Genomic DNA, 19,830 nt, shown 5'->3' on the forward strand with positions numbered 1-19,830 from the left:
TTTTTTCATAGGATCAGTGTTATTTAAAAGTCTGCCTTTACTCTTTCAAATCTGGTAATTGTCGAAAAGAATAATATCTTATTGGGACCAGAGAAGTGAGAAATCTCTTGGTCCTGGATTAGTTGTTTGTGGCACAATATGGAAAGCAATCATAAATAACTTTTAATACCATCTTCTGACAATTACGTTACATTTTCAAAAAGTCCTTAGGATGTTAACCCTTTCACATAAAAGCTTAATTAAATTAAAATCACCTTAATAAAGAATCATTAAGATGATTTTAATTTAAGACAAAGATTATCCATTTGACAACTCCTCTTTCAAAATTTGTTTAACTGAGAAGAGGTACATTATTTTGATGTGTAGTACTGGTAAATCACAGGTTAACCAGTCAACCAGTGGAAATTAACCAGTGGAACAGCTTGCCTCCAGAAGTTGTGAATGTTCCAATACTGGAAGTTTTTAAGAAGAGATTGGACAACAATTTGTCTGAAATAGTATAGGGTTTCCTACCTGAGCACGGGTTGGACTAGAAGACTTCCAACATCCCTTCCAACTCTGTTATTCTATTCCACAGGTCGGCAACCTGCGGCTCCGGAGCCGCATGCGGCTCTTTGAGCCTTCCCCTGTGGCTCCCAGCTTCCTCTGATTTGCAGAGAGAGACAGAGACAGAGAAAGGCAATTACACTTTCCTGCTTCTCTCTCTCTCTCTCTCTGTGTGTGTGTGTGTTTGTGTTTTTGTGTGCGTGTGTGTGTGTGTAAAACAGAGTGCACTCACAGTGTTCTCCAAGGAGCTGAAAAGCTTACTGGGCGGAGCTCCTCCCTTTGCTGCGTCTCTGCAGGAAGCAGGAAGGGCAGGAGAGAGCTAGCTAGCCCAGCTAGGCTGACTCAGGAATTCTGGGAGTTGAAGTCCATGAGTCATAAAAGAGACGAGGTTGCTTACCCCTGAGCTTGTTGGACAACAGCTTGAAGCTTGCTAGGTGAGCAGCAGATAGGGGGGGGGAGAAAGAGAGAGAGAGAAAGAGAGAGAGGGGGGAGGGGGAGAGAGAGAGGGGGGGAAAGAGAGAGAGAAAGAAAGAGAGTGGGGGAAGAGGAGTGGCAGACCAAGGGCAGATAGAGAGGGAGAGAGACAGAGAGAGAGAGACCCTTTTGACATCTAAAATGAAGATAACACTGCATATATCCTTTTTTTACCTTTGTGTGTATGTAATTTTATTCTCTTAAAGTATTCTCTTGGTGATCATTGTTTTAATAGTATGGATATTCCCAAGTCATATTTTTACTTTTATTTTTAACGTGTGTATGTGTGTGTGTGTACACACACACACACACCTATAATAAAGGTAAAAAAGGATATATGCAGTGTTATCTTCATTTTAGATATCAAAAGGGTTTTGCAGCTCCCGGTGTTTTGTTTTTGGTGGGAAACAGGTCCAAGTGGCTCTTTGAGTGTTTTGGGTTGCCTACCCCTGTTCTATTCTATTCTATTCTATTCTATTCTATTCTATTCTATTCTATTCTATTCCATTCCATTCCATTCCATTTCATTCGTATAATAGAAGGCAACACTGTACACTTGGAATAGCTGTTGATTGAATTTGGTCTTCTTGGTTTCATTTGTGTTTCCTGGGTAGAATTACCTAGAAGTCTAAAAGCATTTCTGATTAAAAAGTCATTTCTCTCCAGTATGACTGCAGATCCAATTTTGTACTTTTCATTTCTAAATGATTTTAATAGCAAGCATAACTCCTTAAAATATTTAACTTCGCTGACAAAAAACTAAAACTAACAATGTTTCAATATTCCCCCTGAGCCCATTAGTGACACATCAAGCACAGGTAACCATTACTATTACTAATCATACTAATATTTTGATTTAAACTGAATATAGAAGTAGCTTATGAACCCAAACAAAATCCAGAATAAAACCAATCCATTAACAGACAATATTATTGTCAGTTAATATCTTGGAAAAACCTAATGACATAGGTGAGTAGCTTTCATATGCCTAAGATATATCAGTAGTAGGGTGTTGCATTTCTCACTTCAAACAAAGTCTTATTTCTATCACTAAAGAATGGTAGCTGATCATGTGTAGCACAGCAGGCTGGATGTCTCCTGATATCAATATAATGAGATATGGTCTTTAGTTAAACTTTCTTCAGCACAGTTAACTACACTGATATAATCATATTACGGTGAGGCTTGAGGTAAGGATGAATTAAGCATGACATTAACTAAGTACAATCAATTTTTGGGAATTCTTTTCATTTAAAATTTAATAGCATTCATTCATTTTATATTGATCTCCATCCAGAAAGGCTTGTAGAGCAGTATTCATAGCCTTAAACACACATTATAAATGCTATGCTTAAGAAAAACTGCTAGGAGGAAAACAGTGTCAGTTGGAGTTAGGCAGTACTTGAAATTGAATCAAATAATTCCTAAAATTATTATTTTTACTCATCTGCCAGATATGACGAAAGACGTTCAGGTGGTTCAATGGAAAGCTGATAGGTCAGTGACACGAAGTCATAGTCGGAGTGGTGAAAGAGTATCACGTGACAAAACCTGCACTGTGATGCTTACCTCTATGGTTACATGCTTGTGTTGACATAGCAATGCAAATATGGAAGTGGAGCTTGTATTATGACATCATGATGCACATTTTGTAATTTTAGTTAAGTCACGTGTCAAACCGCCGGTCCCAGGGCCAGTTTTATCATATCGAAGCCGCACCCATACATTGCCGGCAATGCAAAAAGAGTCGCGATACGTCGTGACATGTCACGTGCGTGGCAAGCTTGACACCCGTGAGTTAAGTGATGCTATGCTATGTAAAGATCATTTTCTATCTAAACCCCTTATCGTTATGTTTATTACAAACAATATCTTTAAGTGAGTATCACTGCTCCCTTCAGCAAGTATTTTATCAAGGTTGCCCTGCAATTGCAGCTAACTCGTCCCTTCTTGAATAATAACAAAATAAGACATATCTATCCATGAGAATGAGAACATAGTATCTCATTTATTGAACTAACATTTGAATTCACACATTCTGTGTAATCATGGTTTGCTTATCTATGGTTTATTAAATAAGCCCCACATTACTGGGTTAATACTAAACAACATCTTCAGTTATGGTTTACCAACTACATGACTTAGATCAGGGCTTTTACAACCTTTTCACCCATTGTACCATTTTTAAGATAAAACAATATCCGAGTACCACCAGTCGCCCAGAAATGTGTCAGAAACTTGATGATCCAAAAAAAAGGGAAAAAATGATAAAGTACAGGAAGTCCTTGACTTACAACAATTTGGTTAGTGACTGTTCGAAGTTACAATGGCACTGAAAAAAGTGACTTATAACCATTTTTCACACTTATGATTGTTGCAACATCCCCAGGGTCATGTGATCACCTTTTGCAACTTTTTGACAAATAAGTCAATGGCCAGGGGTGTGTGGCAGGCTCATCACTCAGGTTGTAGGGTGCCTGTGGGGGGTGCAGGTGGGGATGTGGGGGGATCCGTGGGTCTCTGGTGGAGGGGGTGGGACAGGCATGGGAGCCTTCCTTCTCTCCCTCTCTCCCTCCTATTGTCCCTTCCTTCCTTTTTTCCTTCCTTCCCTCCATCTTTGTCTCTTCCTCCTTCCCTCCCTCCCTTCCATTGTCCCTCCCTCCCTCTCTCATTGTCCCTTCCTTCCTTCCTTCCTTCCTTCCTTCCTTCCTTCCTTCCTTCCTTCCTTCCTTCCTTCCTTCCTTCCTTCCTTCCTTCCCTCTTTGTCCCTTCGTTCCTTCCCTCCCTTCCATTGTTCCTTCTTTCCTTCCTTTCTTCCTTTCTTCCCTCTTTGTCTCTTCCTCCTTCCGTCCCTCCAACATTGTCCCTTCCTTCTTTCTTTCCTTCCTTCTTTGTCCCTTCCTTCGCTCCCTCCCTTCCATTGTCCTTTCTTTCTTTCCTTTCTTCCTTCCCTCTTTGTCTCTTCCTCCTTCCCTCCTCCCTCATTGTTCCTTCCTTCCTTCCTTCCTTCCTTCCTTCCTTCCTTCCTTCCTTCCTTCCTTCCTTCCTTCCTTCCTTCCCTCTTTGTCTCTTCCTTCCTTCCCTCCCTCCCTTCCATTGTTCCTCCCTTCCTTACCTCTCTCATTGTCCCTTACTTCCCTCCCTCTTTGTCCCTTCCTTCCTCGCCCCCCTCCATGCCCAGAAAGGGACAGGCTGCCAGCGTGGCTGTCGGTGGCCATGGCGACATGCCAAACCTGCCTGTGCAGAGGCAGAGGAGAGCTATGCCCAGCTCACTTGCTCGTGCAAGTGAGCTGGGCATAGAAGCACCAGGATCAGCGCCGGGCTACAGCTGGTTCGCGCTTCTGCTAAATTAACAAGCAGCATGTTTTCCAGCAAAGCGCGAGCAAGTGAGCTGGGCAGGAGCCCAGGAGAGCAGCTATAGCTGATCTGCACTTCTGGGCTGCTCTGCAGAAGCACAGATCAGCTGTAGCTGCACGCCCTGATCCTGGGCTCCTGCCCAGCTCACTTGCTTGTGCTTCGTTGGAAAACATGCTGCTTGCTAATTTAGCAGAAGCGCCAGGATCAATGCCGGGCTACAGCTGATTCATGTTTCTGCTAAATTAGCAAGCGGCATGTTTTCTAGCAAAGCGCGAGCAAGTGAGCTGGGCAGGAGCCCAGGAGAAAAGCTATAGCTGATCTGCGCTTCTGGACTGCTCTGCAGAAGCGCAGATCAGCTGTAGCTGCGTGCCCCAATCCTGGGCTCCTGCCCAGCTCGCTTGCATGAGCGAGAGGGCAGGGGCGCGGAGTAGGCGATTCTGAGCACGCCGATTCGCGCCACTTTAGTCTTCTGAATGAAGAATTTTAGGGGCTGTTGAAAGCAAGACAGATAGGGCTGTATTAAGACTATAGATGTAAGGAGAGTGGAAGGTAGGCGAATTCGGGGTGGAGCAGAAAACACGGAGGGAAGGAGTTAGGAAATAAGCACCAAGGTACATGGTGCCTTGCAAGGGATTCCCGAGTGTTCCGCAATTGTTTTTCTTCTCTCTTCTGCGCAAGAAAAACTTTTGCAGTGTAAATCTGAAACCAGGTGTTCCTGTGAGGTGGCACAGGACGTCCTTGGGAGAGGCGAGGACAAGCTTGGCGTTTCCTCTCTCCCAATCCCCTTCCTCTTCTTCACCCCCTTCCCCAGCCTGCCTGCGATCTTAGCTTGCGGCTCCATGGTTTTTCTTTGCCTAACCTAGCCAAGCTTTCTTCCACCCGCCCCATTCCCGGGAACGCTGAGGAGGTACGGCAGAAACACGTGAAGGCGAGAAGTAAAAAACAAAACAAATGCGGAGTTCCAGCCAGCAAAGACTTGGCAGCCCGGCTGCCGAGAAATAGGAGAGCACAAAGCCGAGGAAAAGAAGGTGGTGGTTTCCTCCCAAAAGGGGCTCCTTTTCTTTACTCCTTCACCTAGGTTTGCGTGGGAGTTTCTCATCTCCGACACTGACAGGTGCTCCTTTCTCGCCCCCTTTGCTTCTCCCCCCACTTTTGTAAGGATTGTGACGCCTTTGGGAAGCTGATCATGCTTTGAACCTTAGGAGAGGAGGAGGAGCCCCTTTCTCCTTCACTCCCTCTTTCCTTGTCAAGCCCCTGCGGGCTCAATGTGAACGGGCGGGGGGAGGAATCGAGGACAACATGTGGGGCGGCAAAGGAGACCAGCAGCCAGTGCCGTTCTACCTGGAAGCATGGGTGTTGGCTCCGTGATTGTCCCGACCAACAGCTAAGCGGCTCCGATTCCTGGCCACCAAACAGCTGAGTGCTCTGGGAGGCAACGTGAGGGCCCTGAGGGTATTACAAGCTTGCGGGGTGAAGGAAAAGACGATGGAAGAGAGTGAGGTCGCAACAGAGAGAGAGAGAGAAGGGAGAAAAGAAGGAGGGGCGGTTGTGATGTTGGCGCTCAGGGCCGCGACGCGAGTGGTCTCAAACCCCTTCCTGGATCTCAAATTCCTTCCTGTCGAGGGAGTGGACGGTATGTCTCCTATCAGGCTAGTGCTTGTTGTGAAGTAAGAAGAGAGAGGGGAAGGGCGATACGGATCCCGCTGACCTGCATGCACGAGAAGAAGTCAATCCGGTTGCTGCACAATGAGTCCCTGGGGAGGGCGGGGCCTTGTGCTGCGCCTGTGCTCTTCACACGCCTCCTGAAGGGCACATTCGGTAGGGTTCGTGGAGGCTGCTGCCAAGCAGCATGTTTTCCACAAACAAATGAGCTGGGAAGGAGCGCAGCGGGGGGAGGAAGGTGATGCCGCGGGGGGGGAGGCGACGCCATGTACCACCAGTTGAAAAGCCCTGATTTATAGCATAATAGAGGGGAAGGTAATGTTACATTTAGTTACATTGAATCTCTAGGGAAAAATTTAGAGTTGGTTTCACTTTTGACCATGCTGATATTATGTATCCAATAAACATGTGGTTCAAACCTTGGAGTTCTGCTTTACTTGGTTTCATTAGTCAGAACCTTGACACCAACTGTTGGAATATTGTTGGCATGATTGGGATCTGGATTGTTTTGACAAAACTACTATAGCCAATTTTCATTTTTAATTAGTGCTTTATATGATTTCTTTCAAGGTACCCAAGTGAAAAAATGTGCAAGATAACAACGGCTTTACTGTGTTTGCTAAGCCTGAGTTTCTTCTTAGAATTAAGCAGCTGCCATGTACGACGGAATGCCATTGGAAGTATTTTTAGAAGACTAAAACATACTTTGCCATCACAAGGAGATCCTGGACAACCACTGTTTCTAACACCTTACATTGAAAGTGGTAAAATTGAAGAAGGTAAAATTGGTTTATAAACATGACATTTTTAAAACTTAAATCATGTAGAAAAATAATATTTCCAATGTCTCCAGCTTTTCTGCAGAATCTGCACATAATGAATCTAAGACTGTGCAAAGGAACAAAGAGAAGTTTTGTAAAATGCATTTTTATTGGATTGTTCAAGCAGCTGTGTCTTTTGCAAGTTCCATCCTTTTGTAGGAGCTGTTCCCACTTGTGCCTGCATAAAACTATATCTTTTCTATTGCTATATGTTTGTTTGTTTATACTTATCCCTGTTAAAATCCAGTGGTTACAATAGTAAGAATTTAGAATATATTTTAAACTTTGCAATATGTTTGACTGGAATTTTATATAAATGTAGTTGAATTGGAGGAATGTATCTTACATTTATTCTCTTTCTATCATTGTTTGGATTGTAGACCACCCAGGTCCATAGAGTAAAAATGCAGACAGATTTCCAGTTGTTTTTTTTAACATTTGCCACAGATCATGTTACAGTCTGAATATCTAGGTAAAAGTTGAAGAAAACAAAAACTTTTGAATGTATTGTGTTCCAAGCTATGCTACTGTTTTTTAGGAAATCAGAAGAATTGGAATCCTTTCTCACTTCTCTTTAGTGGGGGGGGGGGGACTGGTGCAAACTTACTATTGTTCCAACTTTTAAGTGAAATTTTCTCATTTTAAAGCTTTAAATTAAAAATGCAAGCATTGTGTAATAGGTATAACTGTGACTTCCAATGGAAAGGAGGATGTAAACTTTCTTACTCTTGTCATATCAATCTAAGCCACTACTTATCAGCAAATTACCAGAAGTGAGCTTTCTTGGGACCTAAACAAGCATTTTTTTGAAATTCACCATTACAGCAAGAGAAAGTGTATTTATAAACAACCCAGATCGTAATACTTAAATGAAGCAGAGTACAATATGTTTTTCACTGTTGCTCCTTAATTTAAAAAAGTGGTACAAACATTAAATAATAATAAAAAATAAAATATTTATTTATTTATTTTTAATTAAATATTTTTTTCTGTGAAAACATTAAGTAATCGTGTCCAACCCATATCCTGCAAGCCTTATGTGGCCCTGGACAACTGGTAATGTGGCTCCACAAGATAATAAAAAAATGTAAAAAGATAAAGGAAGCTTGTTAATTATATACATTATATGTAGTGGCCCAAGATGATTCTCCTTCACTCAGTGTGATCCAGACAAGCCAAACAACCATGCATTAAAATAATTGGAGGGGTAAAAATGTTAAACTTTGTATGCACGTTAGATATATTGTATATATCCAGATTCTTGCATTCTTGGCCAATCTTTCGAAGTTTAAACAATGACAGTGATTTATCCTTCTTTCAAAGGAAGGCAATTAAGCCTAGTGGAACATCTCCCAGGACCCCATGTGAAGAGTTATTCAGGCTATCTGACAGTCAACAAAACTCACAATAGCAACCTTTTCTTCTGGTTTTTTCCTGCTCAGGTGGGTACAGTATATTTTTCATCTTTTGAAACTAGAAGATAAGATTAGAAAGGTATTCGTTAAAAAGACAGTTGCTGTATATGATGTGGGGTACCTCTGATATTTAAAGAAACCTTAAGCCCATAGGAGTGCTAAAAAGAACACCATATCATCATTTATCATTTTTAGACAAATGATTCTCTTGTTATCATTTTTGGATAAATGATTATCTCTGTATTACTGTAGATCTATTATGCTATGAATAGATTTATATCAGAACAAAGTCCTGGGCTACTACAGTCAATAACATAATGTGTCATATAGTATGTTAATATGTTAAAGGCTGGGAAAGTAAAGCACATTCAATTAGTTTGATACATGCATGTACTCATGATGCTTAGACAAAATAAAACTTGAATATAACATTGGGATAATTTAAAAGACAACCTCAGATTTATTTTATTATTTTTTAACTGAAAGAGTAATGTGATTGAGCTCCCGGCTATTGAGGACTATTTGCAAAGGGCATGAATTACTGTGAGCTTACACCAGTAAGTCCTTTGATTTACATTTCTTAAAGGCATATTAGCATGCTGCAAATTTTAAGGCTTAAGTGCAAGTTAAAGTTAAAACATGCATTGTTCTATTAACAATGCAGTTGTAATCTCAGGTGGTATGATGATGGTGGCAATATTCTTGAGTTTATTCCATTTATAGTCCATCTGATATAATGGATATGAGAAAGTAAAAAAAGGATTGGCAGTAATAATGTTTTATTTAGAGGAGAATTTGAATGCTTTTCTCCAGGGCTTACTCACATGCCCATGAAAAAAGAATAATGAAATAAGTACCCCTGAAATTGCTTAGGGTTTTATTATTTTTATCTTCAGACTGCAGCGCATAGAAATTCTGGAGGAGACATTTTTCTGGATTTACACTGCATTCTATTATGCTAATTTACCTGTGAGCAAATTTTGTTAGTCTACAATTTTGTGCAGATAATCAAGTTCTGTTCTACCTGATCATATTATCTAGGAACATCGATTTATAGTTTTCTGTTCTTTTTCTCTCAACTATAAAATCTGCAACTTTGTTTTCTCTGAATATAAACAGTTAAAAGACTGTGCAGGTGTTTGATTTTTTTAAATATTTATAAATCTCCCTTCTGCCCAAAAGGTTCCTTCTGGCTTTGTGCAGCTGTGAAAACATTCCCTTATCAAAACAATCAAATTAAGAACAGGGCAATTCATGTTGAAACATTTAGAGAATAGGATACTACCTCAAAACCCATCAAAGACTAGTCTAAACCAAGCAGGATTTACAGCCTACCGAAAAGTAGGTAAATATAGACTAACTTTTTCCATTGGGAATTTTATAAAAGAACAATTGACACAGACAGAGCATTGTATTGAGGTATTTCTGCCTCTGGACATAAGCATACATAAACATTTGATAAGGTTGGTTCCTTTATCACAATTAGTGACTATATCAATTGTTAAGAAGATAACAAGGACTTTTCTTTATATTCATTCAAGGAAATAGAACTTTTGCAAAGTCTCTTATTTTGTAACAGTTGCTTTTTTTAAGAGGATTTTTAAAAGGTAAGTGATATTACTTAATTAGCGTAGAATTATAAGAACTGTAATTTAAAAGAATATGCCAGGCAACATAGTTTCATTTGAAGATCTGTATCACTTAATAGATAATAGGACTTCCTGGTTCAGACATTATTGTATCTATAGGTGTATACCCCTTGGGAAAATATTCAGGACATTACTCTTCCTAGAAATGCTTTTTTGAGCTGTGAAACTTCCCCCTTTTAAAGTAGTGAGATGTTGTTGTTAATTGCGAAGTTGTGTCCGACCCATCGCGACCCCATGGACAACGTTCCTCCAGGTCTTCCTGTCCTCTACCATCTTCTGGAGTCCATTTAAGTTCACACCTACTGCTTCAGTGACTCCATCCAGCCATCTCATTCTCTGTCATCCCTTTCTTCTATTGCCCTCAATCTTTCCCAGCATTAGGCCCTTCTCCAGTGAGTCCTTCCTTCTCATTAGGTGGCCAAAGTATTTGAGTTTCAACTTCAGGATCTAGCCTTCTAAAGAGCAGTCAGGGTTGATCTCTTCTAGGACTGACCGGTTTGAACGCCTTGCAGTCCAAGGGACTCGCAGGAGTCTTCTCCAGCACTATAGTTCAAAGGCCTCAATTCTTTTACGCTCAGCCTTTCTTATGGTCCAACTTTCACAGCCATACATTGCAACTGGGAAAACCATGGCCTGGACTATACGCACGTTTGTTGGCAGGGTGATGTCTCTGCTTTTTAGTATGCTGTCTAGATTTGCCATAGCTTTCCTCCCCAGGAGCAAGCGTCTTTTAATTTCTTGGCTGCAGTCCCCATCTGAGGTGATCTTGGAGCCCAGAAAAATAAAATCTGTCACTACCTCCATTTCTTCCCCATCTATTTGCCAGGAATTGAGAGGGCCGGATGCCATGATTTTGGTTTTCTTAATGTTGAGTTTCAAGCCTACTTTTGCACTCTCCTCCTTCACCCGCATCAAGAGGCTCTTTAGTTCCTCTTCTCTTTCTGCCATTAGAGTGGTATCATCTGCATATCTTAGGTTGTTGATATTTCTCCCGGCAATCTTAATTCCAACTTTTGATTCATCTAGCCCTGCCTTTCTCATGATGTGCTCTGCATATAAGTTAAATAGGCAGGGCGACAGTATACAGCCTTGCCGGACTCCTTTTCCAATTTTGAACCAATCAGTGGTTCCGTGTCCAGTTCTCACTGTTGCTTCTTGACCCGCATATAAGTTTCTCAAGAGACAAATGAATGGTCTGGTACTCCCATCTCTTTAAGAACTTGCCACAATTTGTTGTGATCCACACAATCAAAGGCTTTAGCATAGTCAATGAAGCAGAAGTAGATGTTTTTCTGGAACTCCCTAGCTTTCTCCATGATCCAGCGTATGTTGGCAATTTGATCTCTAGTTCCTCTGCCTCTTCGAAATCCTGCCTGTACTTCTGGTAGTTCTCGATCCACATACTGCTGGAGTCTAGCTTGTAGGATTTTAAGCATAACTTTACTAGCATGTGAAATGAGTGCAATGGTGCGATAGTTTGAACATTCTTTGGCATTGCCTTTCTTTGGAATTGGAATATAAACTGACCTTTTCCAATCCTGTGGCCACTGTTGAGTTTTCCAAATTTGCTGGCAAATTGAGTGTAGCACTTTTACTGCATCGTCTTTTAAGATTTTGAATAGCTCAGCTGGAATACTGTCACCTCCACTAGCTTTGTTGTTGCTCAGATTTTCTAAGGCCCATTTCACTTCACATTCTAGGATGTCTGGTTCGAGGTCAGTGACCATCTCATTGTGGTTATCTGGGATGTTAAGCTCATTCTTGTATAGTTCTTCTGTGTAGTTTTGCCATCTCTTCTTAATCTCTTCTGCCTCTGTTAGGTCTCTGCCATTTTGGTCCTTTATCATGCCCATCTTTGCATGAAACGTTCCCTTCATATCTCCAATTTTCTTGAAGAGATCTCTGGTCCTCCCTATTCTGTTGTTTTCTTCTATTTCTTTGCGCTGTTCATTTAAGAAGGCATTCTTATCTCTTCTAGCTATTCTCTGGAATTCTGCATTCAATTGGGTGTATCTTTCTCTTTCTCCTTTGCCTTTCGCTTCCCTTCTTTCCTCAGCTATTTGCAAAGCTTCCTCAGACAGCCATTTTGCTTTCTTGCATTTCTTTTTCTTTGGGATGGTTTTAGTTGCTACCTCTTGTACAATGTTGCGAACTTCCATCCATAGTTCTTCAGGCACTCTGTCTATCAGATCCAGTTCCTTAAATCTATTTGTCACCTCTACTGTATATTCATCAGGAATATGATTTAGTTCATACCTGAGTGGCCTAGTGCTTTTCCCTACTTTTTTTCAATTTAAGCCTAAATTTTGCAACGAGAAGCTCATGATCTGAGCCACAGTCAGCTCCTGGTCTTGTTTTTACTGACTGTATAGAGCTTCTCCATCTGTGGCTGCAGAGTACATAGTCAATCTGATTTCTATGTTGACCGTCTGGTGATGTCCATGTGTAGAGCCGTCTCTTGGGTTGTTGGAAAAGAGTTTTTGTTATGACCATCGTATTCTCTTGACAAAATTCTATTAGCCTGTGCCCTGCTTCATTTTGTACTCCAAGGCCAAACTTGCCTGTTATTCCGGTTATCTTTTGGCTTCCTACCTTAGCATTCCAATCCCCATGATGATAAGGACATCATTTTTTGGTGTTAATTCTATAAGGTGCTGTAGGGCTTCATAAAACTGGTCAATTTCATCCTCTTCAGCACCCGTGGTTGGGGCATAGATTTGGACTATTGTGATATTGAATGGTTTGCCTTGGATTCGAATTGAGATCATTCTGTCATTTTGGGGATTGTATACCCTTATTGCTTTTCCTATTCTTTTATTGACTATGAAGGCTACTCCATTTCTTCTGAGGGATTCTTGCCCACAGTAGTATACCTGATAGTCATGTGAGTTAAATTCACCCATTCCTGTCCATTTTAGTTCGCTGATTCCTAAGATGTCGATGTTCAGTCTTGTCATCTCTTTTTTGACTACGTCTAGCTTGTCTTGATTCATGGATCTTACATTCCAGGTTCCTATGGAGAAAAAAATCTTTACAGCATTGGACTTTCCTTTCACCACCAGATATATCCACAGCTGAGCGTCCTTTCGGCTTTGGCCCAGTCGCTTCATTCTTTCTGGCGCTACTAGTACTAGCCCTCTGCTCTTCCCAGTAGCATATTGGACACCTTCCGACCTGAGGGGCTCATCTTCCAGCGTCATATCTTTTTGCCTTTTAGTACTGTCCATGGGGTTTTCATGGCAAAGATACTGGAGTGGTTTGCCATTTCCTTCTCCAGTGGATCACATTTTGTCGGAACTCTCTGCTATCCGTCTTGGGTGGCCTGCACGGCATAGCTTATAGCTTCATTGGGTTACGCAAGCCCCTTCGCCACGACAAGGCAGTAATCCATAAAGGGGAAGTAGTGAGATATTTATATCAAATAACCGGCTCAAAAATCTGAAGGATACTAATGTTAGCATGTTGCAATGCACTTCCTACAGCAGTTTTGGTGGCTGAGACTCTGCCTAGGTAGACAAGGGGCCATTGAAATTGCAGCTCATACATATCCTCCTATATTGCATCTTCTCTAAGGACTCATGGATTCAATATCACCTAATAAAATATCCAGTAAATACTGATCTTTTACATACAACTACTGCTATCAGATCAGTACGAAGTAATTTCTTTGAATGTGTTGCTATGTTATATTGTTTCCTAAATTAAGAAGATTCTGATTGCCCACTGATAATCCACCATCAATCGTAACATATTATTTTGTCTTTTATTTTTATTTTTTACTATTATATTGATTTTATGGATTTTATTTGTAATTCTGATTATGACCATAATAAAAATAGATTAATATTCATCACACTAAACATGATGGTGGTGGTGATGATAATGATGATGTTGGAGACCTTGTAGGTCTTCTAATTTAACCCTTTGCTCAGGCAGGAAACCTTCTTTCAGACAAATGGTTGTCCAGTCTCTTCTTAAAAACCTAAAAAACAGTGTTGGAGCATGCACAACTTCTGGCAGCAGGTTGTTCCACTGATTAATTGTTCTAACTGTCGAGAAATTTCTCCTTAGTTCTAGGTTGCTTCTATCTTTGATTAGTTTCCATCCATTGCTTCTTCCTGCCTTCAGGTGCTTTGGAGAATAGCTTGACTCTTTCTTCTTTGTGGCAGTCCCTGAGATATTGGAACACTGCTATCATGTTCCCCCTTGTCCTTCTCTTCATTATAGACACTTGCTCAGGCAGGTAACCCTATACCATTTCGAACAAATGGCTGTCCAGTTTCTTCTTAAAAACTTCCAGTGTTGGAGCATTCACTGCTTCTGGAGGCAAGTTGTTCCACTAGTTAATTGTTCTAACTGTCAGGAGGTTTCTCCTTAGTTCTAGGTTGCTTCTCTCCTTGATTAGTTTCCATCCATTGCTTCTTGTCCTGCCTTCAGGCGCTTTGGAAAATAGCTTGACTACCTCTTCTTGGTGGTAGCCCCTGAGACATTGGAACACTGCTATCATGTCCCCCCTCGTTCTTCTCTTCATTAAATTAGACATACCCAATTCCAGCAACCGTTCCTCATATGTTTTAGTCTCCAGTCCCCTAATCATCTTTGTTGCTCTTCTCTGTACTCTTTCTAGAGTCTCAACATCTTTTTTACATCGTGATGCAGTATTCCAGGTATGGCCTTACCAAGGCATTGTAGAGTGGTATTAATACTTCGCATGATCTTGACTCTATCCCTCTGTTAATGCAGCCCAGCACTGTGTTGGTTTTTTTGGCAGCTGCAGCACACTGCTGGCTCATATTTAAATGATTGTCCACTAGGACTCCGAGATCCCTCTCACAGTTACTATTTTTGAGCAAGGTACCCCCTATACTATACCTGTACATTTGGTTTTTCTTGCCTAAATGTAGAATCTTACTTTTTTCACCATTGAATTTCATTTTTTTAGATAGCACCCAGTGTTCAAGGCTGTCCAGATCCTCCTGTATCCTAAGCCTGTCTTCTGGAGTGTTGGCTATTCCTGCCAGCTTGGTGTCGTCTGCAAATTTGATGAGTTCCCCATCTATCCCCTTGTCTAAATTGTTGATGAAGATGTTGAAGAGCACTGGGCCCAGAACAGAGCCCTGGGGCACCCCACTACACACTTCCCTCCATGTAGATGTGGTTCCATTGAGGACCACACACTGAGTACGGCTGGTCAGCCAGCTACGGATCCATCTGGTGGTGATGCTGTCTAACCCACATTTTTTCTATCTTATCAAGTAGTAGGTTGTGATCTACTTTGTCAAATGCCTTACTGAAGTCCAAGTAAATTATATCCACAGCATTCCTCTGGTCCACTGATTTTGTCACTTGGTCAAAGAATGCAATAAGAATTGTCTGGCATGATCTGTTTTTGACAAACCCATGTTGGCTTTTAGTAATGACTTTGTTTGCCTGTAGCTGTTTGTTGATTCGTTGTTTGATTATCTTTTCCAGAATCTTCCCAGGTATTGAGGTCAGGCTGATAGGTCTGTAGTTTTCTGGATCTACTTTTTTTTCCCTTTTTTGAAGATGTGAACTACATCAGCTCTTTTCCAGTCCTCCGGTAGTTCCCCAGTGCTCCAGGATCTTTGAAAAATATAGTTCAATGGTTCTGAAATCACGTCTGCCAGTTCCTTGAGAACCTTGGGGTGTAATCCATCTGGTCCTGGCAATTTGAACTCGTCTAGGCTGGACAGGTGCTCACTTATCATTTTCTTGCCTATCTTAACTTGTGTTTCTATTCTGATTTTTATGGCACTATTTTTGATAGGTTGGTTGTTTTTTCCCTTTGTGTAAAGACAGATGCAAAAAATGAATTAAATAGTTCAGCTTTCTCCCTGTTGCTTGTCACCTTCTTGCCACTTTCACCCACTAATGGACCAATCATTTCCTTCACTTTTTTCTTATTTTTTATATGTTGAAAGAAGCTTTTTTGTTATTTTTGACTTTGGTCGCAAGCCTTAGTTCATTTTGAGCCTTAGCTTTCCTCACTTCATCTTTGCAGGCTCGGGCTATTTGCTGATATTTTGACTTAGCTATGTGTCCTTCTTTCCCCTTTCTATACTTGTCCTTTTTATCTTTCAATTTATCAGTTCTTTATGCAGCCATGCTGGTTTCTTTTGAGAGTTGTTATTTTTCCTCTTTGTTGGTATTGTGCTAGACTGGGCTTTTATTATTGCACTTTTCAAAATTTCCCAATCTTCTTGAGTTGTTTTCCCCTGGAGCATTCTCATCTATGGAATCCTTCCCAAACCCTCTCAAAGTTTATTGAAATTAGCTCTCTTGAAGTCCAAGACTCTAGTTTGACTGTGTTCTATTGCTTGTGCTTCCATAATGTTGAATTCCAATATTGCATGATCACTTCCTCCCAAGGTTCCTATGGCTTCAACACGTTCTATCATTTCATCTCTGTTAGTGAGAATTAGATCCAAAATGGCTAATCCTCTAGTTCCCTTCTCTACTTTTTGGGAGACAAAGTTGTCTGCAAGGGTTGTCAGGAATCTGTTTGATCTTCCACTTGGTGCAGAGTTTGTCTCCCAGTTGATGTCAGGGTAGTTAAAGTCCCCCATTACTATTGTGATGTGCTTCCTACATACCTTAGTTAGCTGACTAGCAAAAAGTTCATCTATTTCCTCTGTTTGGTTGGGTGGCCTATAGTATACACCTACGGCAATGTCATTTCCTTCCCCTTTTATATTGACCCAAATGCATTCAAGACAGTTTTCATCATTGTTGCGCTCTATTTCTGTAGAGATGTAATTATTTCTTATATAGAGAGCAACTCCACCTCCTCTTTTATTTGGTCTGTTTTTTTTTAAATAATTTAAATCCCTCTAGCTGTGTGTTCCATTTGTGGGTTTCATCCCACCATGTTTCCGTAATGGCAACAATATCATATTTGCCCTCATTAACCTGAATTTCTAGTTTACCCTGTTTGCTGTTCATACTCTGTGCATTAGTGTATAGACATTTGAGTCCTTTATGACTGACCCTGTGTTTACTTTCTGCATAACCTGTGTGGTACCTATTTCCTTATTGTCTTACCACCTCTTTGGTTAGTGCACTTTGTGTGGCACTTGCTATTAAAAGCTTGATTTTGCTTGACAGCAAGGTTGATGTTCTTGTTCACACACATATCTATGTTACATGCACTGATAGCCCTATAATTTTTAGATTGCAGGACAGGGATGTTCTGTATCTATTAGCTCACTGTCCCCGCTGTTTAGTTTAAATATTCCTCCAGAAAATCTGTGAATTTATAGCCGAGTAACTCAGTCCCTTTTTTTGATGGATGCAAACCATATCTTTTGTACATTTTTTCATTGGACCAGCTGCTGACATCGTAACTAATATATCCAAAGCTTCCCCTTTACTCCATTCCTATAGCCACATATTGAATTGTGCGATATGCTGGCCTTTTCCATTTTGCTCCTTATACACTCGTAAAACCTCTGAAAAAATAAGCCTACAGCCTATTCTGCTAAGTTCCTGACCCAGGCTCTGGAAATCATTCTGCACAGAGAGTACATCTTTTTGAGACAAATCGTTAGTGCCAAGATTACAATAGCCTCCACATCACAGTCCTTGCTGGCATTCTTGATTATTTTACAAAAACGCTTCTTGTTCCTACTGGCAGTAGCACCTGAAAGACACCTGACCTGTTTTGAAACCTCTATGTCCTTTCCTAAATTTACATCCTTTATAATTGAATCACCAACCAGAAGTTGGCTTCTCTTTTTGGGTGCCTTTCTGTTCTTGCATGACTGATGTGTAATACCTGATTCGCACTTCTTGTCAAAAACAAGTTCTTCATCTCGGACCAAGATCCCCTGCTTATTTGAGTTATCATCACAGATATCTTTACATGTGTCCTTAATGTCCCTCTTAAGGTCAGCAAGGGCATTGTATCTGTTGTGCAGGGACACAGCAAAAGCTTTGTGTTTGTGGTTCACAGCTCTCACCCTGACAGATCCCATGGTTATCCACACTGCCCTTCTCCTGCAGGATCTTTGTGGTAGAGGGGGCTGGTAGCGCGGAGGCTCAATGGAGTAGAAGGGCTAAACTGGACACCTAGTTTCTGCCTGAAGAGCAGAAATTACAGACCCTAGATAAATATTCTGTCCTTGTAGAAATAATTTTGTATAGAGAATATATCTTTGGGACAGATCATTCGTATCAAGATTTACAGTAGCATAAACCTCACAGTCCTTGCTGACATTCTTGACTATCTTAAAAATACGCTTCTTGTCCCTGTTGGCAGTAGCACCTGGAAAACACCTGACCTCTTTCGAAACCTCTGTATTCTTTCCTAAATTTATATCCCTTATAATTGAATCAACAACCAGAAGGTGGGTTCTCTTTTTGGATACCTTGCTCTTCTTGCATGACTGATGTGTAATACCTAATTCACACTTTCTCCTATCCAAAACAAATTCTTCGTCTTGGACCACAATCCCCTGCTCATTTGAACTATTATCATCACAACTACCTTGACCTGCCACCTTAGTATCTCTATTAAGGTCAGCAAGGGACACAGTTATGCAGGGACACAGTGAAAGCTTTGTGTTGGTGGTTCACAGGTCTCACCCTGCCAGATCCCATGGTTATCCATACTACCTTTCTCTTGCAGGCTCATTGTGGTGGAGAGGGATGATAGCGCAGCAGCTCAATAGAACCGAGTGGCTCAGTTGGACACTTGGATGGGAATTGGATGGGAATTTATTTCTGTCTCAACATGGTGTTTGAGATAGTTGATTTAAAACTAGGTATTGAAAAGTGTAGTACATATTTATTTCAGAATGGTAGCCCAAAACCCTCACATTCAGTTTGATAACAACCATATGGAAAACCAAATAAAGTAAAATAAAACTGTGACTTTTTTTACAATCTGTTAAAATAAATGCAGTATTTCAAAAATAATTCCAGGTTTTTTTTTTGTTCGCATGGTTTCAGGTTCAGCCAGAAAAGACTCCTGTTCTACTTTGGCTCCAAGGAGGACCTGGAGGAACATCTATGTTTGGCCTCTTTGTTGAACATGGACCATATGTTGTTCAGAAGAATCTCTCTTGCAAGTATTTGATTTGTTTCTACTGTAGTATATATATAGTATATTTTTACTTTTGAATATTCAGTAGTATAGTATATTTTTACTTTTGAATATTCATTTTTTACTATTTTTTACCAAATTTTATTTGTAATTCTATTTTTGAGTGAAATATATTTAATAACAAAATATAGATTTCCTATTCTGAACAAGTGTAAGTAAGGAAATGGATGCTTGCTAATGCAAAGTTAGTACTTATATTTGTGATGAAATATGGCTAAAACTCACTTTACAAAACTTGTCAGTTTAAAAATAATATCTTTTAAATTTATAAGCACAAATGCTTCCTATTTATTCACTAGATGTTACTAGGTCTCTGTTTTTAGAGGCAAGAAATAAAGAGCCCCACGAAATAAAATACAGCAAAATTATATTTAAAATCCTAGATGCATGGACTGTGGTATTAATACGTAGTTGAAGATATTGTATGCATACAGACTAATTGAAATTAAATGTTATTCTTGACATGTTATATCATTCTGAAATAAAAATAACTTGAAAGTTAGTTAATTTACTAACATGGACTAAATAGAATTAGTAGTGAAAACTGATTCAATATGGGTAGTCCTTGACTTGTGACAGTCTTTAGTTTGAAGTTACAACAAACCCTGAAAATGGGACTCACAGTTCCAACATCCAAACCTCACTGTATAGTCATATGACCACATTTTGGATGTTTGGCAAATAGCCCAGATTTATGGCCATCTGCAGAATTCTGCAGCCACATGACCATGATTGATGACATTTTTTTTGTCAGAAGCCTGTGTTTTCTTCCGGTTTTCAGC

The 19,830-nt window shown here is 40.4% G+C and overlaps 1 protein-coding gene across 4 annotated transcripts in view; it reads left to right on the forward strand.

Moving 5' to 3' along the window:
* CPVL (carboxypeptidase vitellogenic like) overlaps positions 1-19,830 on the forward strand; it is a 54,031-nt gene that overhangs the window by 17,605 nt on the left and 16,596 nt on the right. For all 4 annotated transcript variants that reach the window (XM_039341986.1, XM_039341984.1, XM_039341987.1 and 1 more), the window contains exons 2-4: positions 6,610-6,818; positions 8,184-8,302; positions 18,895-19,009. In XM_039341986.1, the coding sequence (XP_039197920.1) occupies positions 6,626-6,818; positions 8,184-8,302; positions 18,895-19,009 (427 nt within the window). In that variant the 5' untranslated portion in view covers positions 6,610-6,625. The remainder of the gene's footprint in view (positions 1-6,609; positions 6,819-8,183; positions 8,303-18,894; positions 19,010-19,830) is intronic.

This window comes from Crotalus tigris, unplaced genomic scaffold, assembly GCF_016545835.1.
Source record: "Crotalus tigris isolate CLP2741 ecotype Arizona unplaced genomic scaffold, ASM1654583v1 scf7180000017774.6281472, whole genome shotgun sequence".
Taxonomy (NCBI): Eukaryota; Metazoa; Chordata; class Lepidosauria; order Squamata; family Viperidae; genus Crotalus; species Crotalus tigris.